Raw genomic sequence first — 27,387 nt, forward strand, 5'->3', positions numbered from 1 at the left:
TAGGAAGACGTAAAAAAATTCTATTAAAAAAAAATGCGATAAATAAAACGATATCTTTTTTCGATTTCGGGAAGTGAGAATTGGGACAACTTTTTTGCGCTTAATATAATGCGGGGTTACTTTTTCAAAATTTTAATAAAATCACAAATAGAATCGGGTCAGAAAACGTGGAGAAATGCAAAAAAAACAATACCCAATTTTTAGACAGATTAACATACAACAGGTACGATGATGACACGAAAATAAACCGAACCGGTATAAAAAAGTGGAATATCTTAAACGTAACAACATAATTGACATCCTACCTGTTGCACCTGAATGACGTCAGAAAAATTTACTAAATAATAGTAGGGCTAGCGGTGGGGAGAGGACATCACAGCTAAGAGAGTACACCAGTCGCCTCAGGGATATCAAACGTTAAACCGCTAGAATAAAATTGTTTTTATTAATGTTTCAAATAAAAAGTTAAACGCGTAAAAATAAATATATAAAAAGCGATGATCGGAAGCGACTATAGCTTGGAATTGTGTAATATTTTTCATACGGGACAGGTAAAACTACAAATATATTTATTCTATTTGTAATATAAAAATTCTCTTTTATATACAACAGTATTAATGCAGCCTATAAACAACGATTGTCACTAGAAAGTTTCTGTTAACGTTAAATCATTTTTGTTTTCAAAAATTAGTTACAGTTTTGTGTTCTTCATCGTCTTATTTTATAAAACTTAAAAATAGGGTGATGTGAATAAAATAAATAAAAAAATAACTCTAAATTTACCTGGATATCGTAGTAAAACTTTTATCAAAGCAGTATCACAAAAAAATACACAATAAATTTAAAAAATAATAAAAAAGTAACTTAAAAATTAAAAAACATATCAGAAGGTGTTATTTTAGATTTATTAAAGCATACATATTATTTATGAACGGGTTTTCCTTTTAAATGTTTGATTAGTATATTAAATTTCAATAAATTAATATTGTTACTGTAAAAGAATATCTTTTAATTGTATTTTAAATAAATATATGTCAAGATTTTTAGATGGGTTTTTAATATTGTTTAGATTTAATTTCCCAAGCATTTGGCACCGTAGGTATTAATACAATTGTATAAATTTAATTTCCACTTACCAACAATTTAAAAATCCTAGTTTTATCGAAGCTCCATTTTCGGATAATATTCGCAAACATCTTACAAACACGACGTTACTGTCTTATTGACGTACGAATTAATTTTACCTATTATGAACATAACAGTTTAATTTAAAAACGATTATTGATTTGAATGTAAATTAACATCCCTGAAGATGGAGTAACAGCTCCGAAAGTACTAAGATTTACACTTTTTAAATTGTTACTAAGTGGAACTTTAATTCATACAATTATTATTATTCGGTTTATTAAGGAGGGTCGGATTATCCGATAAACAAATTAAGGAAAATATCTACGTCCTGTAATTCGAAGGGCCCGAGTTTTAGTACAAGAAAAAATATTTAAAAAATAATTTTTTTAAAAATAAAATTGTTTCTTTTATCTTTAATAATATAGAATATTACTTTATTTTTAAATAATACAAATGATGTCGTAATAATAATAATAATTCACAAAGAAATAAAATCGGTAAATGCCATTAGGGGATTCAAGGAGAACGCATGAGGTGTGATGCCTCCTTTTGGTTAACATGGTGTTTAGTTTTTTAAATATTAAAATAAGTAATACCTTTAAAATTTAAAGATCTATGTAGATAACTTCAAGATGACTTCCTTGTACGCCTATTAAATTACATTTACACATTTTTAAAATGAAAAGTACGTAAAATTTTATTTCATTAAAGACTTCTGATTTTTTGTTTTTTTTTTGTTTTTGAATTATTATTCATCGTAATTTTTTTTCAACGAGAGATTAATAATTATTAATAAATCGATATATTTAAATAAAATAAAAAATTAAAAAAATAGGTGAAGTCTGATTCGAACCGATGTGTCTTCCCCTCTAAGATCCAAATATTTCATTAATTAAAATTTTATTTGTCTATAACTCTGGAACCGATGAAAATAAATACCCCTTATGATATATCGTTGAAAAGCTCTCGACGAGGGCTTATTAGTGCAAAGAAAAATTCCAAAATTCAATTTCTTTTTTGATTTTGAGCTTTTTTGAAAGTTTTGGTTCAGTCGATTGTAATCAAAATGGAAGGTGCACAACTAGTTGTTATAACAGTCCTAAATCCAAAATTTCAACATCCTACGGCTAATCGTTTTTGAGTTACGCGAGATACATACGTACAGACGTCACGCCGAAACTAGTCAAAATGGATTCAGGGATGGTCAAAATAGATTTTTTTTTTTTTTGTCTTCAGTCATTTGACTGGTTTAATGCAGCTCTCCAAGATTCCCTATCTAGTGCTAGTACATCTACATTTATCCTATCCATTTCCCTTTTTAAATTTTCTAGCCTACCAACCTTTTTTAAACTTCTAACATTCCACGCTCCGACTCGTAGAATGTTATTTTTTAATTTTCTGGTGACCCCTTCCTTAGTAGTCCCCACCCGGAGATCCGAACGGGGGGCTAGTTTACCTCCGGAATATTTTACCAAGGAAGGCGCCTCCATCATTGCTATATGTAAATGCAGAGAGCCACATTTTGGAAAAAAGCAGCTGTAGTTTTCCATTGCTTTCAGCTGCGCAGTACTCAGAGGACTGAGTGATGTTGATATGGTCGTTAAAGTCATTCTGACTCACGCCCTTAGCAACTACTGAAAGAGCTGCTGCCCTCTTTCAGGAATCATTCGTTAGTCTGGCTCTCAACAGATACCTCTCCGATACGGTTGCACCTTCGGTCCAGCTACTCTGTATCCCTGAGCACTCAAGCCCCCTCACCAACGGCAGGGTGTTATGATTCATAGAGGAGGAAAATAGATATTTAAGTTGAAATCTGGAAACCGAAATTTTTCGCTATCGCAATACTTCCTTTACTTCGTACAAGCAAGTAAAAAAATGTAAAAAATTTTTTTTTTTTTTTAAATCAAATAAAAAAAATAAAAGGCAGTCTTGGTTTTAATTGATGAGCGAAAGGGGAAATTCCCGACTACTCTTCAAATTTTATTTGAAATTTTTCACAACGTCTGTAAATGCGGTCTCAAATTTAAATTTTATCTACGGTTCGATAGAAGTATAATCCGATATCGTTATCTTTAAGAAAAAGACTTTTCTTTTTAAAGCGAGTACAAAAGATACTATTTCAATATTTGACTGGAAGAATCAAGGAAAACCTTTATCAAAGAATCATAAAAAATATATATAATAATTTAATAAACGATAATAGTTATTATTACCGATTGTTTCTTAAATATATTACCGCCTTAGTCGTGTATAATCTCTTCGGGGGCGCCATCAAAAAGTTAGAACGACTTTATAAGATATTAAAATCGAGTGTTTGCCGCCGAGGTATGATTCATGTGAACCTATGATTAATCATTTTTTGTTAAAAACAATAGTCGCAAATAAATTTATATATTTCTAACAAACCAGAAAAAAAAACAATGTTTTCATGTAACTCATCCACACGATATTCATCTTACAACAAAATAGAATGTATTTCAATAATGTTCTTTACATAAACAATTTTATTCCTTCGACGAGTTTTTAATTAAATAATAAAAACTAAAATACTCCAGAATTATCTGCATCTTGTTCATAAATGTGTGCTTAAATAATTTTAATACATGCCTTCTGAATTACGAATCATTTTGAACCTATTTTTTACACTTGCCATGCGCTTAGATAATAACGAGGTTGTTTCATCTTGCTGAAACCATACGTTATTATTTAATTCTTTCCGACATTTTCTCGGATATTTGATAAAAATCCTATCTGCTAATAAGTTCCAGTAAGCATCTCCTGTAAGATAATGGACAGAAATAAAAGGCCCTACAATACGATGATGGACGATTCCCGCCCAAACATTCACTTTCTGAGGGGGCTGTATATGAGCTTCCGACATCCGTTTGTGACTATCGATAGTTTTGCTTATTCGCTTGACCGTTCAACATAAAAGTCGCTTCATCAGTAAATTTTCCTGAATTTAAAAACTTTGCGTCTTTGTCTAATTTTTGCATTATATTACAATACTCAACTCGGCGGTCAAAATCATCTTCCGAAATTTCTTGCACCAGGTGTAGTTTATAAGGAAGACATTTTTGAACCGATGTCATGTCGGACAACAGCTTTCCGAAACGATGAATGAAGCTATTTTTTTTTTACGCCTATTCGCCTGGGCTGGATCTGCAGTTAATCATGACTCAGCCCAGGTAAGTGTCCTTAACTCAACCGAGCTTTTACGCCCGCCGGCATAATATCCGGTACGGCAGGGTCGGTCCGCCGGTTGGATATTTTACTTCTTAATTTATTTCTGTTCCCCGTTTTCCTGCCTCTAATCACCAGAGGAGGGTTATTCAGGCCCTACTATGTCGTTTCCGGGCCCTCCCCAGCGACCGGGTCTCGGTCTTTTTTTTCTTTTCTTAAGACCCTATGTGTCTGACCCGGTCTTTATAGTCTTCTTTTTCTCTGTTTGCCAGTTTTTCAATCGCCTTCCATTCCTCTGAGCCTCGGAGTACGAACGATACAATAGTATCAGAGGAGACACCCTGAGGTGTGTCCACTTCCTGCTTTCCTCCGATCTTGGACGTTCAAAGAAAGTATGCTGAGCGGAGTCCAACAGCCCAAAATTCACTCTCTTTTGGGAATACTCTCTTTGGGAATTTATTTAAATAGTCACCAAATTCTCCACGACCGGAGAGAAGCTGGAAGGTGTAATGTTCCACCTCCAAATGCTCTCTCTCCAGCTACAGCCCGGTTTGGGTATCAAGTAGCAATTCAATTCGACAAAGGTCTGCAAAATGTGTCTAATGACTTTGCACCTGTTGTAACCGTCCTCGTTCTACCGGGGCAAACACGATTTTTTTACAGTACCGGTATCTTCAAATCTCTGTACTATGTTGATCACAGTGGATTTATTTATCGGTTTTTCTATTTGTAAATTTATTATTAAATAAATCACGTACCCCTCGTCACCATTCCCGAACATCACCCGCAGAATTATTCTTTCGGTTTCACAAAGAAGACATTGTCATTTCAAGATTTAATATTTAATAAGACTAAATAGATAAACGAGGAAATTAATAATAAAATTTTCGCCGAGAACCGTTCGGCCTACAACTTAATTTTTTACTAGCGCTATCAAATTTTACCGTCATAATTATGTTGAAGTAAAAAGGTGAAATGAGGAGTTAATAGGTCACATTGTTTCAACGCAATACAAACTGTACTGTTGTAAATTAACAGCTGATTTACTCAACTTTGTTTACATGAAAAATTAATTTAAAGGTCAGGAAAAGATTTTTGAAAGTATATGTTTGGAGCGTCGCTTTATATGGAAGTGAAACTTGGACGATCGGAGTATCTGAGAAGAAAAGATTAGAAGCTTTTGAAATGCGGTGCTATAGGAGAATGTTAAAAATCAGACGGGTGGATAAAGCGACAAATGAAGAGGTATTGCGGCAAATCAATGAAGAAAGAAGCATATTTTGAAAAATATAGTTAAAAGAAGAGACAGACTTATAGGCCACATCCTGGAATAGTCGCTTTAATATTGGAAGGACAGGTACAAGGAAAAAATTGTGTAGGCAGGCCACGTTTGGAATATGTAAAACAAATTGTTAGGGATGTAAGGGGTATACCGAAATGAAACGACTAACACTAGATAGGGAATCTTGGAGAGCTATATCAAACCAGTCAAATGACAAGACAAAAAAAAATGACTCGACTAAGTTCGTAATACATTTTTTTAAGTATTTACTGCTGATATGTTTCATTTACGATAAGTAACAAACATCACCTGATGTCAACACTGAAAGTTAATTTTTATTTAGAAAATATCACTTGATACAACCGTTTAATTTATTGTTTTGTTTTATAAATTACTAGTTATTGTTTATATTATCAATATTAGAGCACTGTTATTATGAATGTAAAATGCACTAAAACTGTTCATGCAGCGCGTTTTACCTTATTTTATTGTCAAAATGATTTTTCCGTCATCGTGACTTTGAATGTTTATAACTCGATAACGAAGCCATTAATAGAAAAACGGGATTCACCATTGTTTTTCTTGTAAAATTTTAAATGAAACCACGTACGTATGTCCACCTTCAATATTCAATATGGGGGATCCAAGACGGCGGAAAAATTAAAAATCCACCGTTATGCATATTTTTTAAAACTACGTAGAAGGTCATTTCTTTTTCAGATATGCAGTAAAAAGCCGTTTCCATACTTAATATCAATGTTATGTACAGCATTCATACTGTTTATTTGCGATCAAAATCAGTCAAGGTTACATGAAAATACCGATGTTATAGAGAGTGATTCAGAAGGATAGGGCAATACTTTGACCGCTCATTCTAGAGGATAAAAATAAGAAAAAAGTTCATATAAACATAGGTCCGAAAACGCTTCGTTATCGACTTATACAGGGTAAAAGATTTCGCCCGAGTTTCAGTTTCTCCGGGTAAATTAAGGCTCTTTGAAATTCTGGGAAGGTTAATTAAGGAGTAAATTCAATTGTTTCTTATGGTTTTTGAGCTGGGAAATCGAAAAAATAGGTCCCAGAACTGTATCTCTCTTAGTTTCTAAGATATCCCGTGTAAAACTCCAAAAATAGGGTCAAAAAACACATATTATCACCCCGCCCGTCCATGCGAACATGGGCGAACGGTAGCTTCGTAGGGGAGTGTCCCTACCCCCTCGTAGACATCTTAGTCCGCCTCCCACTCACAGTAAGCGATCTTCTTCCGTTCTAAGACGTCAGCTGCCAGATCCCCTATCGCCCCTTCGCCCCGCAGCATATAGTTCACTGTGGCCTCCGACGTGTTTCACTGTAGATGACACCTGACCTTCATTTCTTCCCACCGATGGCAATCAAGAATGTGTGCTCCGCAATATCCAACTGGCCGCAGTATAGACAGTTAGAAAACTCCCACCTTCCAAATCTGGGCAGGTAGGCCCCAAAATCCCCGTAGCCAGAGAGCAGCTGAAAAACAAAGAAACCTGTGAATATAGGTAGAACAGCTATTTTTATTAAAGAGGAAATTATGGTGATATGTCAAAAATCGGGTATCTGTTTTTTTTTTTTTTCACATTTTTACGTTTTAGGGTCTAACTAGTTCATCTAGACAAAAAAAAAAACATGTATGTACGTACGTGTCGAACTATTTCTACTCGTAAATGAAATGATTGACCGAATCGTTTTTCTTCAAATTTAACTTAAATATTTCTATATATGAGACTTTGATCGTATTAATATTTTTTTTCAAAATTCGGTAAGCGGGTGGGGGATATCGAGAAAAAATCAATTTTAATTTTTTTGAGGCATTTCAGAGAAAAGTTTTTTTAAATATATTTTTTATTTACATAAGCATATATAAATAATCCAAAAATCGATATTTTTTTAAATCGACTCCCATTTCTTAACATTGAAATATTGTTTATTTGCCCTATCTCCCTTCAGTTTAAATATATTTCAGTCTTTTTAAAAAATCATAATTAATAAACAGATGTAACAAGAAATGTCTATAACGTTTTTAAATTACAAACCTAAAATTTAGAAAAGGTTTTTTGAAAATTTTCTTTTTTTTAGTCTTTATTGAAGCGGGTGTTAGGTTTAGAGAAAACTTTATTTTAACAAATTACTTAAGCTTAATATGAATATTTATAGACAGACTTTTTTAAAACTTATTCCCACCTCAAAAAAATATTTTTCTTTGTTTTTTAGTCTGTAACTCTTTTAATGTTTATAACAAACAGGAAAGTCATGCGATACTTAGCTACCTTTTTATTAGTATTATTTTTAAACATTCATTGATAGAATAATATTTTCCTATAAAAGAAAATCTTTAGTTTTTTACTTCCTTGTACGAATTAAAAAATGTATTGTGATCACGAAAAATTTCGGTTTTCAGATTTCAACGGAAATATCCATTTTGATTATCCCTGAATCCATTTTGACTAGTTTCGACGTGTAGTCTGTACGTATGTATCTGGCGTAACTCAAAAACGATTAGCCGTAGGATATTGTAATTTTGGATTTAGGACTGTTGTAACATCAACAGTCCCCTTTTGATTTCATCAAATATCAAAAAAATTTGGATTTTGGTCTTTTTCTAACTGCAGTAATAAGACCTCATTGAAAGTTTTTCAACGATATATCATAAGGGGTATTTATTTTCATCGGTTCCAGAGTTATAGACAAATAAAATTTTAATTAATGAAATATTTGGATCTTAGAGGGGAAGGCACATCGGTTCGAATCAGACTTCACCTATTTTTTTTATTTTTTATTTTACTTAAATATATCGATTTATTAATAATTATTAATCTCTCGTTGAAAAACAATTACGATGAATAATAATTCAAAAAAAAAAAAAAAAAATCTGAAGTCTTTAATGAAATAAAGTTTTACGTACTTTTCATTTTAAAAAATGTGTAAATGTAATTTAATAGGCGTACAAGGAAGTCATCTTGAAGTTATCTACATAGATGTTTAAATTTTAAAGGTATTACTTATTTTAATATTTAAATAACTAAACACCATGTTAACCAAGAAGGAGGCATCACACCTCATGCGTTCTCCTTGAATGCCCCTAATGGCATTTACCGCCAAATTTTATAGCAAAATAAAATTTTAGTTAATGACATATTTGGATCTTACAAGGGGAAGGCGCATCGGTTCGAATCAGACTTCATTTTTTAACTTTTTTTTTAATCTAAATATATTGATTTATTAATAATTATTAACCTCTGGTTGTATGATAGTTTTTACAATAAATTGAATAATAAGAATAAAAAAAAGCAGATGTTATTAGCGAGATAAAATTTTATGTACTTTTCATTTTTTTTTAAATATGTACATGTAATTTAACAGGCGTATAAAAACGTCATGTGGTGTCCACATCAGATTTTGTTTTAAATGGTACAGTAATTTACAGAATGTCCCGCGAAGAAAGGAAGAAACATTTAGGACATGTTCTACTGGTGAAAATAATCAACACATTTTCATAACCGTACGTCTGTAAACGCTTTGTTCTCGAGTTACAGCTTGCGAAAGATTTCGCCCGGATTTCACCTCTTCTAATAAAAATAAGCCCTACTATAATTTTTGGGACCGAAATTAAGGTGTAAAGTCGGTGGTTTCTAATATAATTTGAACCGGGAAATAGGATAAAACAGGTCCCAAAACTGTAACTCCAATACTCTTTAAGATATTTGACGTAAAACACAAAATTTGTTTAGCTTTTCAATACATCCTGACCCCTAGGGGAAGACATCCTCCACGCCACCCCCTTCGTATCTAGCCCTTATGGGCTTTACCGGAGGTCATCTTCAATACCTCAACGTTGACATCTTTCAGTCAGCCTTACCGATGTGAATGCCACAAACGACATTCCCATAGACTAACTAATCACGAACTCATATACAAAACGCATCATGTCTAATCTTAAATAAGACTGAATGGAGTACAGAGTAACGAAGAAACTGAACTACCTACACGAAATAGGCAAAATGAGTTCAGCACACGACTTGAAAAATAAAACACAATAACAGTAACTACAATAAACACAAAACAAAATCAACAGCAAAACATAAATAATAATAACAAAATAACAACGACAAAACTTAAAGCGGGAAAACCCAAGCAGAAACCTAAACCCGTCAGCAATCCTTTCCTTTGCAAGATTAGTTATAAAATGTTTCACAATCGTCCATTCTGCTCGGATCCTCCAATTAGCACGGAGATCTAACGCCGACCCGATGATATTAAGCCACGGTAAGCGTCATTTAATTGTCCGCATTGCGGACACATTTCGGAGTCTACCGGGCCGAATTTCTGCAGTCTGTCTCGAAAAGTGCCACAGCCAGAAAGAAGTTGCGTCACGTATTTATTAGGGTATACCAAGAGGCGTCCCGCAAACCGACAACATTTAGGAAAAGATCATGCGCAAACCCCCACCCTCTGCCTCATCCCATCTGGCCTTCCACAAGGCATCTCCATGCGGTTAAATCGCTCAAATTTTCTCTGAAGTCAGCTCAACGGACTTCTTTGCAACATAAAACTGTTCCTTCTCTGACGGAGAAGGATCGGTTTCACGCCTGCGATCGCCTCCTGTGAATTGTAAGCTTACCACCCGCTACCGTTAAGAAAATAAGGCGTTGAACTCTCAATAAAATATCCCGATAGCTTTTTAATTTTTCCTATCCGCCCGAACAGACGTTCCATATAGCATAATTGCCTCGCAAAACGCCCTTATACTGGATACTCATAATCTTAAAATTAAAACCCCAATCAGGACTGACTACACGTCGAATATCAAAGAAGGCGCTACGGGACTTGTACGTAAAAAAGCGCTTCTTAAACTGTAATTTCTCATCGAGAAACACCCCGGATTACTTTTGAACCTGAACGTACTTTATACGTAGGCCTGTCATCGAAACACGGACTCGCCGACTCTTTTCCAAACGGCCTTTGAGAAGCATTATCGTAGCCTTCTCCGGGTTAAACATCATCTTACTTTGACGACCCCCCGTAGCTCAAGTATTCTGCAAGCCTGAGTCGCTCGGAGCTCGACCTCTCTTCGCGAGCACCCTTCGACCAACAGAATACCTTTGTTGAACGATTGATAAACGCTGAAGATTTAGTAACAAAACTTTTAAAGAATTAAATTCTGAAAAAAATTAAACGTATCAGCCGATAAAAAGTAAATAACTTTAAAAATCGGGTTTTTTATAGAAGCGAAATAAATAAAAAATATTAAACTAAAATGGTAAAAATAGAATTCAAATTTATCTACTGATAAAACCACTTTTACGAGGGACGGAGTCTTCATTTCTAAAAATAGTCATTTATGGTATAACATGATACTGTGCAAACTAGTTTACAACAAAAAATTTTCATTAATGCTTGTGTGGCATTATTTATGACAAAATTTTGAAATTTCAATCAAAATTTTAAGGGAGATGCATTTCTTGTAAAACAATTTGCCGGTTTTTTTTATAGGATGTACGTTTACAAACTGAATTTTTAGATTTTCCAGCACGATGGTGCAACCCATTTTTCTTTACTAGAAAGAAATCACTTGAATGGTAATTTCTTAAACTGGATTGGACACGGTGAACAATCGATTGACCACCATGATCAGCTGTCAACGGCACTTCATTTGGGGCAGTATGAAAACGATAGAATTATTAATAAAAAAGAGTTACTCATTAAAATATAATATAATATAAATATTAAATGTATACGATACTATCCTCAGATGATACGGAACGCCACACAGCGGTGCCAATATCCAAAAACGTGGTCAAAAGTTAAATACATGCTTTATACATTGAAAAAAATAATGATTCCTCGGTGAAAATATGGTTTTGAGGATGCTGAATACAAATTTGACTTTTTTTTTGAAATTTACTTGGAAAAAAAGAAATATAATAACGGATCCAAAACGGCGACAAAAAATTGAAAAATGAATATAAAATTCCAAAATTGATTTAATTTTGTACAATAACTTGGATTAAAGGGATTTTTTTCCACAATAGTAATTCGACTTTATTATCAGGAAAAAATAAATAGCAATTTGGGAAATAGAAACGCATACTATTCTGAATGAAAGATGAAGAAAGAAAAATTCTATCATTGAAAGGTCTTACGTTTGCTTTTTGAAAAAAAATTATTTTTATTCATACGGGAGCTCTTTCTTTCTAATCGTTAACTAAATAGTGAATTCATATAATTCGCTTTATAAAAAATATCTTAAAACTAATATCGATTTAACTAATTAAAACTAATACGATTACAATTAAAATTCATCATCTGAAGAACGATGGGACTCATCTGAGCTGCTGTCAGCTGAAGAACTACCCGTATCTTCTTCAGAGGTTACCCTACTACTTGTTGTAAGCGATTCAAGCAGTGCTTTTGCTTCTCGATCAAGAGATCTCATCGGTTTGCTTGGAAATTCGCGAACACTCGATATTACCGAATCTGAAGAAACCAACAGCCTGCAAAAACCATCTTCCGTATTTTTAGCTCGACTTGTTTTTCGAGCGAAATCCTGGCGATATTTTTTTATAAATTTGTTACAAAACTCTTGTGCTTCTTCGGACATCCGCCCTATTGGCAGATGATCGTGCCCGTACGGCACGATCAAAAACTGCTTTCCGATATTATTGATTAGAATCGAATTAAGTTGAATTAAATCACAATAAATTTCAAAGTGCAAATGACGGGCGCTTGTTATAAAGTGGAATTCAAAGGGAAACGATTCTTTGACTCGCACAAGTTTTTTCAAAGCGGGACCTTGTGGGACTTTTCAGTTACTCTAATTGTTATTCGATTAAAAATATAAACGATCGTTATAATTGTTTAAACATTATATAAATAAATGTCAAGAGATAAAAATTCCGCCCGAAAACCGATTTAATACCGACCTTGAATACTCCTTTTCACGAAAAAGCTCGATACACTGACACGCATAAACAGTTTTTCAACGCGATTTAGCGATAAACAATAATAATTTATTTAAACAAATCACTCGACATTTAACGTTTACGAGAGCTTTCTGACGCCGACGGCACGTGCTTACTTCGGATCTTATAGACGCTAATTTCGTCAACTACAGGTACCGACAAAACTACTTAGGCCCTAAAAAGTCCCAAAATTGCTATCTTATTTTAGGGACTTTAGGCCGGCTTTTGGAGGATTGGCACCACTTTGTGCGCCACCGGAAATATTTTAAGCCACCAGGCAGAGTGCTGTGTACATTGTGATGTAAGGAATTTCGAACAATTACTGTAACTTAGATTTGTTATTCGCGGATACCGGTGTTCTTTGGCGGTCGGGTTTCAATTAACCACACATCTCGGGTATGGTCGAACTGAGAATGTACAAGACTACACTTCATTTACACTCATACATATCATCCTCATTTATCCTCTGAAGAATTATCTAAACGGTAGTTACAGGAGGCTAAACAAGAAAAAGAAAGAAGCTTTGTTATTCTGTAACGATTTATCGTTTCATTTATTTTTTACTTTTATTTTGCTATATTAAGAATAATATTAATTAAGTACAGAAAATAAAATACGATTTTCTGTATATTTTTCGTGTTTAGCTTCAATAAAAAACCAATTTTTAAAAGTTTTATTTACTTTTTGTCGGTCGTATTTACATTAATTTTCTCAAAATTAAATTCTCTTCAGTGTTTTTACTAAATTTTCCGCATTTATCAGTCATTTAACAAAGCTATTATACTACAAACGTAAAAAAAAAAAGTTGTTTTACGACACCGGTTTTTGTGTTTACGTCTGAAATCATTAAAACTACTGGAGTTCTGGGATCTGTTTTATCCTGTTTCCCAGCTTAAATTACACAAGAAACCGCCAACTTTACTCCTTAACTTGGCTCCCAAAAATTACAGTAGGGCATTTCGGCTCTTCTTTTATTAGAAGAACTGAAATCCGGACAAAATCTTTCGCTAGCCGTAACTGGAAAACAAAGCGTTTCCAGACCTATATTTATATCATCGTTTTTTCATTATTTTCACCGGTAGAACATGTCCTGAAAGATTCTCCGTTCTTCGTGGGACACTCTGTATAAATGCATAAATAAGATTCTTTCATATAATTCGAGGTATTGTGTTGTGTTACACGCAAACAAATTTAATTATTTTCTACGATTAAATAATTATTTATATCTAAACGGTATAGGCGAATCGGATGTCATAAACGATGTTCACAGCTGCAGTTGCAAGGTCATAAAAACAGGAAATGTTCGATTATATTAACGTTCGATTTTTTATCCGGTTACGCCTATTCAATCACGATTACCAAAATAAGATTTTAGCATAAAATTTTCCGAATTTCGAATAAAAAATTTTTGATTTTACGGGCTTCCTTAATCTGTGGGAAAAATATAGGGAAAATGTAAGCATAAAGAAATAACGTTTTGCGTCAGGCGATTCTCAATATGATCAGCCGAGCACAAACGATGCCTAGGGTGGTCCATTTTGAACATCTTTCGTAACACTAAGGTACATAAATGAAAAATTTAAATTACATTTTATGTTTTTCTTATTTAATTTATTCGTAAAATTTCATTCCAACAACCTACCGATTCCGCAGCGGTTACGTTAGGGGTTCGGTTTTATGTCCCTCACCCAGTATTATATTTATATATACTTACATGTATCGATCAGTAAAAAGATTTATTTATTTAAAGTATTTTTGCATGCATCAAAAATCTTAACTAGAATTTTATACAGAAGAATTGAGAGGAGAGTGGAAGAAGTGTTAGGAGAAGACCGATTTGGTTTCAGGAAAAATATAGGGACAAGGGAAGCAATTTTAGGCCTCAGATTAATAGTAGAAGGAAGATTAAAAAAAAACAAACCGACATACTTGGCGTTTATAGACCTAGAAAAGGCTTTCGATAACGTAGACTGGAATAAAATGTTCAGCATTTTAAAAAAATTAGGGTTCAAATACAGAGATAGAAGAACAATTGCTAACATGTACAGGAACCAAACAGCAACAATAACAATTGAAGAAGATAAGAAAGAAGCCCTAATGAGAAAGGGAGTCCGACAAGGATGTTCCCTATCTCCGTTACTTTTTAATCTTTACATGGAACTAGCGGTTAATGATGTTAAAGAAAAATTTAGATTCGGAGTAACAGTACAAGGTGAAAAGATAAAGATGCTACGATTTGCTGATGATATAGTAATTCTAGCCGAGAGTAAAAAGGATTTAGAAGAAACAATGAACGGCATAGATGAAGTCCTACGCAAAAACTATCGCGTGAAAATAAACAAGAACAAAACAAAAGTAATGAAATGTAGTAGAAATAATAAAGATGGACCGCTGAATGTGAAAATAGGAGGAGAAAAGATTATGGAGGTAGAAGAATTTTGTTATTTGGGAAGTAAAATTACTAAAGATGGACGAAGCAGGAGCGATATAAAATGCCGAATAGCACAAGCTAAACGAGCCTTCAGTAACAAATATAATTTGTTTACATCAAAAATTAATTTAAATGTCAGGAAAAGATTTTTGAAAGTGTATGTTTGGAGTGTCGCTTTATATGCAATTGAAACTTGGGCGATCGGAGTATATGAGAAGAAAAGATTAGAAGCTTTTGAAATGTGGTGCTATAGGAGAATGTTAAAAATCAGACGGGTGGATAAAGTGACAAATGAAGCGGTATTGCGGCAAATAGATGAAGAAAGAAGCATTTGGAAAAATATAGTTAAAAGAAGAGACAGACTTATAGGCCACATACTAAGGCATCCTGGAATAGTCGCTTTAATATTGGAAGGACAGGTAGAAGGAAAAAATTGTGTAGGCAGGCCACGTTTGGAGTATGTAAAACAAATTGTTGGGGATGTAGGATGTAGAGGGTATACTGAAATGAAACGACTAGCACTAGATAGGGAATCTTGGAGAGCTGCATCAAACCAGTCAAATGACTGAAGACAAAAAAAAAATGTATTTTTATAATTTATTACATATAGCTACTACTCTTTGAAATATAGTATAACCTCGTTAATCCGTACTAAAGTAATCCGGATGAATGAAGATCAAATAATTTGGACGGCATATTATATTTATTTACGGTCGCATCAACAATTAAAGTCATAAGCGACTTATCGATGTAATGTAAATGTGTAGTATTTAATAAACACAGAACAGACCACTCGGTATTCTGGAAAATCTTGAAAATAATTTTTTTTTTTTTAATTCCCGGCTTTAAAGCGGTCCGGATAATCGAGGTCAGATACTAAATAGGTTCGGAATCAATCTCCATTGGATAGATGGATTCCAAAGACTGATTCCAGAGATGGCCGGTCCCCAAATACGGGAACTGGGATACCAGCCGACCCAATTCCTTACCGGTCACGGGTGTTGTAAGGCATACCTGTGCGGGCGGACGTTGAGACCTTCCGCGAAATGCGATTATTGCGGGAAGAAGGATACTGTGAGGTGTTTGTATGCGATGGTTACTGCAGCAAAAGGAAGCACGCCGTAGAAAATTCTGCGTGCTTACCTCAGAGAATATTATTAGGTCTATGCTGCAGACCGAAGATTACACAGACAAAGATGGCATAAGAAATATAGGAATGAGAAATTCCTCCTGAATCTCCTATCAGGCTATATTTATATCAAAACAGCCTCAAAGCTGGAGAAACAGAAAAAAAATACTAAACAAGTCCGGATAATCGATGTTATATTATAATTCATGATAACTATAACTACCGATTTAATGTAATGTTTTCAAAAATAAAAATGTTTCTTTTATTATAATTTGTTTATAATAAGTCGTTTTATTTTCAGGTAGAACCAGGATCATGCCTACAACGGTTATTTGGAAATGTACAAACGGGTCTCATATTGAAAGATGTCTCATTAGAAGTAAGAGCTGGAGAAGTGTTAGCCGTACTTGGATCAAAAGGTAAAACATCTGAATAACATAAAATCCTCTAATATTAAAGTATTCCCTATAGTAAACCAGGATCCAACCGGAATCCAGTAATATTAACGGGAATAAATTAGGAAAACTCTATCGTACGATGACCGGATAGTCGATTTGTCAGACTAGTTACTTGATACCACAGATAGCCTGTCACCCCACTCAAATATATCAACCTGTTGAATCGGGAAACCACGTGAAATTTTCATTTTTTCACAATAATGATTTTTTTTTAACTCTCACTGTAAACAAATTATTCGACCGATTTCTGAACTGCCACTTCTGGAACAATAAAAAAAATTAAATTTTACAATAGTGACGTCACATCTGAATAGCGCCAACTAGTGATCATTTGTAAACTTGATAGGCGACCTCCGTAAAAAGACTACGGAATTTTTATCCTAATACCTGAAAATAATTCATTCAAAGTCCACCCGCTATCTTTAGATTGTAGAGGATGACAAAAATAATAAAACTTTTTATTTTGATCGGTATGTAATAGTGTATCGCATAGATCATGTCAGGTACGGGTAGATATGATAATGTATAAATGAACTCCGTGGCGGAGTGGTAGCGTCTCGGCTTTTCATCCTGAGGTCCCGGGTTCGAATCCTAGTAAAGCATAACATTTTTCATACGTTAAAAAATTCCATCTTCATATTCCACGCACAAACTTCAAGCTTATACAGCGATATCATCAAGCAAAAAAAAACTGCCCCGACATTTGCCTGAATCAATCGAGGGAAACCAAAGTAAAACTTTAATCAGAACAATTATACAAAATAGATAAATAATTATTTAAAATATAAAACGTGAAATAACATTACGGTAAAAATACATTTTAATAATGTTGAAATTATAAAAAATTGAACGTCGTATTGTGATACAGACATTTAGATATTGCTAACTACGGATAAGGTAGACGGTACAAGGTCAGGCTGGACAAGTTGTATATTTAAAAATTCGTTCGTTGACACGCAATCACCTTCTGGTCCATCACACATTACAACAAAACTAGGTTTAGATATCAGATATATAAAAAGTTACAGTTTATATGATTAAGCTGCCAACGGGGAGCTCATTTCATTTCGTTTCTACCAAATCGTGAAAAATCTCGTCTGAAATTTAACTTTCAATGTCAGTTTTCTAGTTTGCCAATATATTAATACTGTTCTCAGAAAACTAAATTTTAAATATCCTAAAACGATAAAACATCTAATTGTAGGAACATCTAAAGATCTTGTCGAAACGATAAAACATCTAATTGTAGGAAGATCTAAAGATCTTGTCGGCCAAAAGTCTCCTGAAGATGATGACTAAAACATTCTTCCGACATGAGTTGATTCTGGAAAACGGGAAACCTTGAAAATTAAATATTTATACAGAATCATCAAAAAGTGGTGCAACCTTATGGAAGAATGTTTTCTTCTTTTTTTGCAAGTTTAATTGAGGAAAAATGGGTTATACAATTCAGCAAAGAATATTCATTATCTTCCGATATATTAGATTTTCCAGTTATACCTAGACCCTTAATGCCTTCACAAAAAATTACGGTGTGGATGGACCAACAAGTCATCCATAAAGCGGGTGTAGGACAAACTACACGAGACATGGAATGTGGCAGGTGCAGCCAAAAGTGGTCGATCGAAAGTGCTAACACACGAAAAGTTGACCGACGTGAAAGCTATTCTATTAATCCCAAGAAGTCTATACGAAGCCTATCTAGCCAGTCTGGTCTTCCATCGGTAGCGCCCACTCTACATCGCGCAAATGTTTAAAGATACATCCGTACATAATTCATGTTGTTTGCCTGCATTCACTAGAAAATCTGTAGCTTTCTGTCAGTGGTTCATGTCATCTGATCGGTTTCAGTCTGACGAGGCGCGGTTCACTTCAATTCAAGCATTTGGTGTATGGAAAATCCACATCAGCTGCACGGACAAAAAGCGGGCGTTTGGTTTGCAATTTCACGAAGGCGAATTTTCATGAGTTTCTTTCACGGCACAGTGGATCAGTGAACGCTATATACAGATAGTACAAAAATTTGTAAAAACTATACCTGCAGATCGGTTAGATTACGTGTGGTTTCAGCAGGACGATGCTACGGCTCTTTGCCGGTGTTCTTTGGTGGTTGGGTTTCAATTAACCACACATCTCAGGAACGGTCGAACTGAGAATGTACAAGACTACACTTCATCTACACTCATACATATCATCCTCATTCATCCTCTGAAGAATTATCTAAACGGTAGTTACCGGAGGCTAAACAGGAAAAAAGAAAGAAAGAAGAAGAAAGATGCTACGGCTCATAACTAAGATATGACTTCTTGGATCAGTATTTTCATGGACAAGTGATTTTGAAGGAGTTGTGGCTCCCTCGGTCTCCTGTTTTATCCCCTCCTGACTTTTTCTTGTGTGGGGATAACTTAAGGATGACGCTTACAAAACTCATCCTCACACCGTTCCCGAATTGCAGAGTGAAACTGAACGATGTATTGCTGCAATTCCTCAACAAACATTCCAACATGTGTTTCAAAGCATGCTGCGTCCTATTCAGTTAAGTGAATCGCACAATAGAGGTCACTTTCAACAACTATTGTAACTTACTCATTTTCCCATAAAATTGGTCACTTTTTGAACACCTATATTACGAAATTATATTAAATAGATTTATTTATAATATGCAATTTATACATAAATACACAAAATGTATTTTTTGGAGATGTCATATTGCCGAGCTACATCTCTGCGTTGTATGAAACTCTTCAAGGTTCAACACATTTCAGCAAGGATTTCAACAATTACTGTTCAGATCTTAGTTTTTTAGTTCTTCTATGGTAGCAGGTAGAGTTCTATGTACTTTGCTTTTAAGGTTATCTCACAAGAAGAAATCGCACCGTGACAAAACAGAAGACCTGAAAAACAATGGAACGTTACCATTTCTGTGAATTATACAATTGCCAAACGATTAGCAAATAGAAGCCATGATATTCGTGCTGTTCATCCATCTTGTTGTCAACAATTTGTAGAAATGTCTGATGTGACTGTAATCTTGAAGCCATCCTCGTTTTTAAAAAAAAATTCTAAATTATATAGGCGCCAAAAATCTCTAGGCGCAGCCTTCCACTTGAATTGGTTTTATAAAAAGCTTTGATGGCAAAAGCACGTTGCATATACTATTCTAAGTATCCATGATAACTAGATGGCATGAGCTGGCTTCTATAAATTATTATGAGCCGACACTGACCCAGAGCTACTAACATAAATTTCAAAATTTCCCAGAATCACTCTGTTTAAAAATAATTTTTGGTGGAAATCCCATCGGTCAGCGTTCACAAGATATTTTGATCGACTCATTTCTGATAACATATGACACCGAGATAAACTTTCTCAATGATTTATCTATAGGACATTCGGTTATAGCCTTGCAATAAAGTTCAATTCTATTTAGGCCTATGCAGTGAAAAGACTGGTAATCGAAATCCAATTCGATAGTGGCCAATCAAAAATATTTTACAATATTGAAAAAAATAATTTAAAAAAGTGTACATTTAAAACTTTAAGAAAATCGGGTTGAATTACTGGAAACTTGGATTAATGAAGCTCTTTCTTTCTTTCTTTCTTTTTTCCTGTTTAGCCTCCGGTAACTACCGTTTAGATAATTCTTCAGAGGATGAATGAGGATGATATGTATGAGTGTAGATGAAGTGTAGTCTTGTACATTCTCAGTTCGACCATTCCTGAGATGTGTGGTTAATTGAAACCCAACCACCAAAGAACACCGGTATCCACGATCTAGTATTCAAATCCATGTAAAGGATTAATGAAGCTCAGTTTATTGTAACTATACTGTAGTTTAAAACTTCTACATTCTCTAAACAATGTAAATACAAACAGACCAGAGAACACCTTCATTTTTTTACATCATTATGATTCTGATAATTCCATCATGTAATACTGTAAATATAAATGTATATATATATATTAATAAATGTTTGTTATGTTATATACAGGAAGTGGAAAAAGGGCATTATTAGAAGTGATTTCTAGAAGAAGTCGTGGACCAACACGTGGTCAAATATTATTAGATGGTTCACCGATGACGCTAAGTTTGTATCAAAACAACTGTGGTTATGTGAGTCATAGAACAGATCTAATACCCAGTCTCAATGTAGAACAGACATTACATTATGCAGCTAATCTCACGATCGGATCACAGGTAATTAAGAATTATTCATTTCTTTATTTTTGATCTTCAAAGAATGATTTAAAACCCAATGAATCAGTTGGAAGGAATGAAGTCGTTTTGAAATGGTTAAACCTTTTTATATATATATATATATATATGTATATTTTTCCTAGATACATAAATAGATTAATAAATTTTTAAAAATAAAAAAATATTGTAATTGATATATAATATTACATTTATATACAAGTATGTCACATAAATTCATAATTCAAAAGTCATTAAAGAAAACTATGTACACATTGAATAGGATGCAAGAAATTAAAGATTTTAAAATACGTTCAATAAGTATTAGTTAAAAATTCATGGCCAGATTAATATTGTTTCTATAAAAGAAAAGCTTTTAATTTTATTTTAAATAATTCAGTAATTTATTAAACAATAATAAGGCACTTTCTCATAAATATTGTTGAGTTACAGGAAAACATTTCTGTTATCTGGTTTGAACTAAGTGGGATATATTTATTATTTTAAGAATAAATGACTTTTCTTTGTCATAAAGATTTAAAAATATGATTACAGAAATAAGTTAACATTTAAAGTTTACTAAATATCAGTCAATATGATTCATACTATTGGAGACCAAGCAATGATAGACAGATCACTTTTGTATCTTGTAAAGAATTTTGTTTTAGGGAGTCTCAAGAGGTAAAAAAAAAATATATATATATATATATATATGCAAAGATCAACTTGAACTGGAACTTGCGTAGTACCAAGAAGGATTTAGGCCATGGAGAAGTTGCCAGAGCAAATAATATCCTTAAAACTTATGATGGACTTATACAAAAGACAAAAAAACAACTAATCACCTTCATCGACTTTAAAAGGGCCTATGATTGTATACACCGACCATCCATGTTGAATATTCTGAGAAACCTGGGCCTTCACCCTAAACTCGTAAACATGATAAAATTAACTTTAACCGATACCCAGTCCAGAGTGAAATTCAGAGGTGAACTCTCTCGACCCTTCTCCATAAAAACTAGATTGAGGCAAGGAGACGGCCTCTCACCACTCCTTTTTGTCATGCCCTCTCACCACACCCTCGAATTTGTCATTAGAAAATGGTATGAAATAAATCCCAAAAACATAAAAATGGGTACTAAGAAAAACTCCATCGCACTTAATTGCCTGGGATTTGCAGATGGCCTCGCTCTTTTAGCATATAATATTCAATAAGCCAAAACACAAATCATGAGCCTTCAAAACCTAGCAGAAAAGATAGGGCTTCATATCTCTTTCGAAAAAACTGAACTAATGGCCGTAGATCCTCTGGTAATACAGCGAATTATGATAAACGATCAGTAAATTAAAATAGTAAAACAATTTAAATATCTAGGGGAAATAATAACTTATAATTTAAATGAAAAAGTGACATGGCAAAACAGGATATATAAAATGATTATATCCCAAAAATTAACTCGGTCAACATATAACAAAAAATGCCTTTCGACTAAAACAAAACTTAAACATTATAAAACTGTAGTTCAGCCAGAAGTCACCTACAGAAGCGAGACCCTTTCCAAAATCGCTCAGAAAAACCAAATCGATAAAATTCTGAAAATAGAGAGGAGAATTGTCAGAACGTGTATCTATAAAAAACACCAAAAAGAAGGCCGATGGTGGATTGTGCCGAATGAGGTGGTGTACCGAGAAATAGAGCCTGTTGCTGATACTATGCTGAAAAAAAGAATCTCTTTCTTCGGTCATCTCATAAGGACACCGGAAACAAGACCGTCAAGAAATATCGTTGAAAAGCTCTGGTTCCAAAAGCTAGAAGTAGGATGGATCAAAGAAATTAGAGAAGATATGAAAGAATTGGGAATTTCCCTGACCGACCTACAGAATAAAACTGGAAAAATTACTAAGCTAAAAGACAAAAACATTAGATTTAAACAAAAGACAGACAAACGACAAAATACAACGAAGAGGGTTTTTACAGATGAAGAAAAGAAAACAAGATCTGAACAGATGAAGAAAAGAAAGCAAGATCTGAACAGATGAAGAAATACTGGGCAGCTTGGAAGAGTAAAATAACACACTTTTCTCAGAAAAGATCTAACTAAAATTGACTTAAGTGGTTCCATGTTGGCTGTAAAACCATAATAATATATATATCATAATGATAACCAATAATATTTATATATATATATATATATATATAAATTTTTTTAACATGTTTTCCTGTGTGTTAAATTATAATTTGTATTTATAAACCACCAGATACAGACATATAAAGCAAGAATGATCTTACCTTCAATTTAATAAAGCTTTTTCAAAACCTTTAGATTCATCATCAGTTATTAAAATACTACAATTAACATTAGCATTTAGATGTTTCGTCAACTATGACTCTATGACATAGTTGACAAAGCATCTAAATGTTTATTGTCGTATTTTAATAACTAATGAGGAAACTAAAGGATTTGAAATGGCCTTATTAGTTTGAAGGTAAAATCATTCTTGCTTTATATGTGTGTACTTGGTGGTTTATAAATACAAAATGTATATATACACCTCTTGTGATTCTTTTGTCACTCTTGAGTCTTGGGACATATATATATATATGTAGATGAGCAAAGTTTTCCTAATTACCAAAAATTTAGAGAAAATCCAAAGAATAAAATATAATAACAGAATTAGAAAAACTTTGAAAATTTATTTAGTAATTTTCATGGAACACAAAATCAAATGTACTGTTTATGTGATTTTGTTGAAGTTATTTTCTTTTATATTTATTAACTTCTTATAGTAATTAATTGATTTTATAATTAATTGTATATTTTGTGATACCGTTTTGATGCAAGGTTATATAATAGGTTTCCCTTAATCTACCCAGGTAAATGATACGGCAATTCCTTTTTACTTTATCAGCTCACTGCATATCTACTTATACCTGGATGTGATCTATATCTCTATATAATATTTATTATGTACTGATCAGAGTAAAAGAGTTATATATATATATTTGATATTTGTAGACAGTTCATTGGTCTAGTCTAGTGGTTAGCTCATCACAAAACAGCTGATTTTTGAAGTCAAAGTTTCTGAGGTTCAAATCTTAGAAAAAGTTAGTTGCTTGTACGAGGATTTGAATATTATAGAGCAGATACCGGTTTACTTTGGTGATTGGTATTCAATTAATCGCACATCTTAGGAATGGTTGACCTGAATCTGTATAAGACTACACCTACCTATGTATCATCCTCATCTCATTTGGTGGTAGGAGGGATGTTTATTGTTCACTAGTTGAACAGATTTCAATGTACAGATTAGGAAAAAAATATTCGTAGAAAAACAATGATTTGATTAAAGTTCTGTTCAAATTTGTCTCCATAAATGAATAATGTTAACTGAGTAACTTTCCAGTAAGTGAGGTTATAATAAATATGTGATTATCTAAAATTTATTTTTCCAAACAATTTTAATGATTTCTATTAATAAAATGTGTAATATTTCTAGGTTTCAAGATACGTACGAAGTTCACGTGTTCGTCAAGTATTAGCAGATTTAGCACTGAGTCAAGTTGCTCGTCGCAGTGTCGCCAATTTGACACTGAGTGAATACCGTAGACTGGCGATCGGTATACAACTTGTTAAGGATCCTGGTAATTTAATCACTTATTTATTTCTATACTTATATTTGTTCAATAATAAAAATATTGAGGCTCTATAACACTAAATGATGAACAATTAATTATTGTAGCATGTACCATAAGCTAAAAAAAATTTACATTCAACCACATCTTTTAATCAACCTAAAGAAAAAAAAGGACCCAATCAAAACAAGCTGTTAACAATTTTTTATGTAAAAAACATTGTTTTTTCTATATTCTGTTTATTTACATTCATTCTGGGTCCATGCCTTACCAGGACTCAAGTGTGGAACCTTCAGATGAAAGGTACAAATGTTATTACTACTTTGCCACAAAGATGAAAATCAATTTAATAGAATTATCTTGACAAGAACTTACAGGACAAGTGACTAAAAATTCACAAAGAATTTGAAAACTCTTATAAAAATAAAGAAAAGCGTTCATATAAACATTAATCCAGAAATGCTTAATTTTCCAGCTATTGCAAAAAGATTTTCTCTGATTACAGCACCAAGAGTAAAATGAAGCCATCGGAACTTAAATTAAAAAGTAAATTTTATGGTCACATGTACTTTTTGACTTATTTTTTTTCTTTTTCTGTTTGGCCTCTGGAACCACTGTAAGGTATTACTTCAGAGGATGATATGTATAATATAAATGAATGAATATAAATGAAGTGCAGTCTTGTACAGTCTCAGGTCGATCATCCCTAAGATGTGTGGTTAATTGAAACCCAACCACCAAAGAACATTGGTATCCACAATCTAGTATTCAAATATGTATAAAAATAACTTTTTTTCTTTTTTTAACCTCAGGACTACCATTACATATCGCTTCAGAGAATGAGATGAATAATTTTTGTTACTTGTGAAAATGTCATGTCTGACTGGGATTCAAACCCGGGACTTCTGGATGAAACACTGAGACGCTACCACTTGCACCATGGAGGCCGGCTGTATAAAAGTAACTGTCTTTATTAGGATTTGAACCATAAAACTCTCAACTTTGAAATAAGCTGATTTGTGATGAGTTCACCATTAGAAAAACCTGGTGGTGTTATACTTTCTAACCTGCATGAATTAAATATAACAGGTTACATAACTGATCTCCAGTCATTTTTGAGAAAATTAATGTAAAACACAAAAAAATTGCAATACAAATTTTTTTCTAGGTTTGATGTATAACTTCATTAAATATTTAAGAAATTAGACTTTTATTTATTTAAATAGACTGAAACAAGACTGTATTAAAATATTATTAAACCGAAACAAGAATCATTTAAATATTGGAAAATATCTCAAAGAAAATCAGTTTTAACCCACCAGCTTGGTCTAGTAGTAAACTCATCATTGTAAATCAGCTGATTTCGAAGTCAAAGTTCTCAGGTTCAAATCCTAATAAAGATAATTGCTTTTTTCTGATTTGAAAACTAAATCGTAGTTACCAGTGTTCTTTGGTGATTGGGTTTCAATTAACTACATTTCTAGGGAATGGTTGGCCTGAATTTATTCAAGACTACACATTTATTGATATAGTTACATTACACTGTTCAGTTGCTAATGATTTTTAACTGTTAATGCGACTATAAATAAAAGTATTTTAAATAAATCAGTATTGTTAAAATTAAATTTAAAAAAATTAAATAAGGGAATAGTTTAATAAGATTATTTTTTTAAAAGCTTTTATTTAACTCGCTTTAAGAATAATCAAATCTTGCAACTGCTATATCTTTTGATCTATCATATGAAAATCAATGAAATTTGATACACGTATGTAACTTCGATGACAATACAGCACTACGGTGTTGGAATTTGATATGACCCACCCCCGCGCCCCCACGCTCTACCCCTATGCTAAATTCATGCATTTAGTTGAAAATTTTCATTTCTCATGAACTATCAAATGAAAATGGTTGAAATTTGGTACATGTATGTAACTTCGATGTGTAAAAATAAATATTTTTACTTTTTTTTAGTCTTAAAAAAAATACAAAAAAAATTACAAATATATATTTGGATTACATATAAAAAATTATTTTTTAACTAACATTAATAAAAAAAGGAAACAAATTAGAAAAACCCTCAAAAAAAGTAAAAAATAATAATTAAATTAAATTGAGATTTTTAAAACAAAAAAAAAAATAATATATTGACAAATATAAAAATGCACTGAAAAGTAAAAATTTACCAATGAAAAGTTACTTATTTTTTTTTTTTTTTTTTGAGGTGGGTGGAAAAGTGAATTATAAGGAAATTTTATTGTAATATTATTACTAAAAGTTTATTATTTAGATTTTGAATAATATTAAAAATTTAAATAAAGCAAAAAAAATTTTGAAAGATTCAAAGAATCTTTTTTTTTGTCTTCAGTCGTTTGACTGGTTTAATGCAGCTCTCCAAGATTCCCTATCTAGTGCTAGTCGTTTCATTTCGGTATACCCCCTACATCCTACATCCCTAACAATTTGTTTTACATATTCCAAACGTTACCTGCTTACACAATTTTTTCCTTCTACCTGTCCTTCCAATATTAAAGCGACTATTCCAGGATGCCTTAATATGTGGCCTATAAGTCTGTCTCTTCTTTTAACTATATTTTTCCAAACGCATCTTTCTTCATCGATTTGCCGCAACACCTCTTCATTTGTCAGTTTATCCACACATCTGATTTTTAACATTCTCCTGAAGCACCGCATTTCAAAAGCTTCTAATCTTTTCTTCTCAGATACTCCGATCGTCCAAGTTTCACTTCCATATAAAGCGACACTCCAAACATATACTTTCAAAAATCTTTCCTGACATTTAAATTAATTTTGATGTAAAAAAATTATATTTCTGACTGAAGGCTTGTTTCGCCTGTGATATTTGACATTTTATATCGCACCTGCTTCGTCCATCTTTAGTAATTCTACTTCCCAAAGAATCTATATTTTAAAAATTTGACTGCCTCCAAACTATT

General features: G+C 32.9%; 1 protein-coding gene across 1 annotated transcript in view; it reads left to right on the forward strand.

The window, feature by feature from the left end:
* Positions 1-367: 367 nt before the first annotated feature.
* Positions 368-27,387, forward strand: part of LOC142332715 (ATP-binding cassette sub-family G member 5) — a 66,011-nt gene continuing 38,991 nt past the window's right edge. Inside the window, exons 1-4 of the mRNA XM_075379301.1 lie at positions 368-551; positions 16,447-16,564; positions 20,596-20,801; positions 24,297-24,441. Of these exons, the coding sequence (XP_075235416.1) occupies positions 498-551; positions 16,447-16,564; positions 20,596-20,801; positions 24,297-24,441 (523 nt within the window). The 5' untranslated portion in view covers positions 368-497. The remainder of the gene's footprint in view (positions 552-16,446; positions 16,565-20,595; positions 20,802-24,296; positions 24,442-27,387) is intronic.

The sequence above is a fragment of the Lycorma delicatula genome, chromosome 12 (genome assembly GCF_047948215.1).
Source record: "Lycorma delicatula isolate Av1 chromosome 12, ASM4794821v1, whole genome shotgun sequence".
Classification (NCBI taxonomy): Eukaryota; Metazoa; Arthropoda; class Insecta; order Hemiptera; family Fulgoridae; genus Lycorma; species Lycorma delicatula.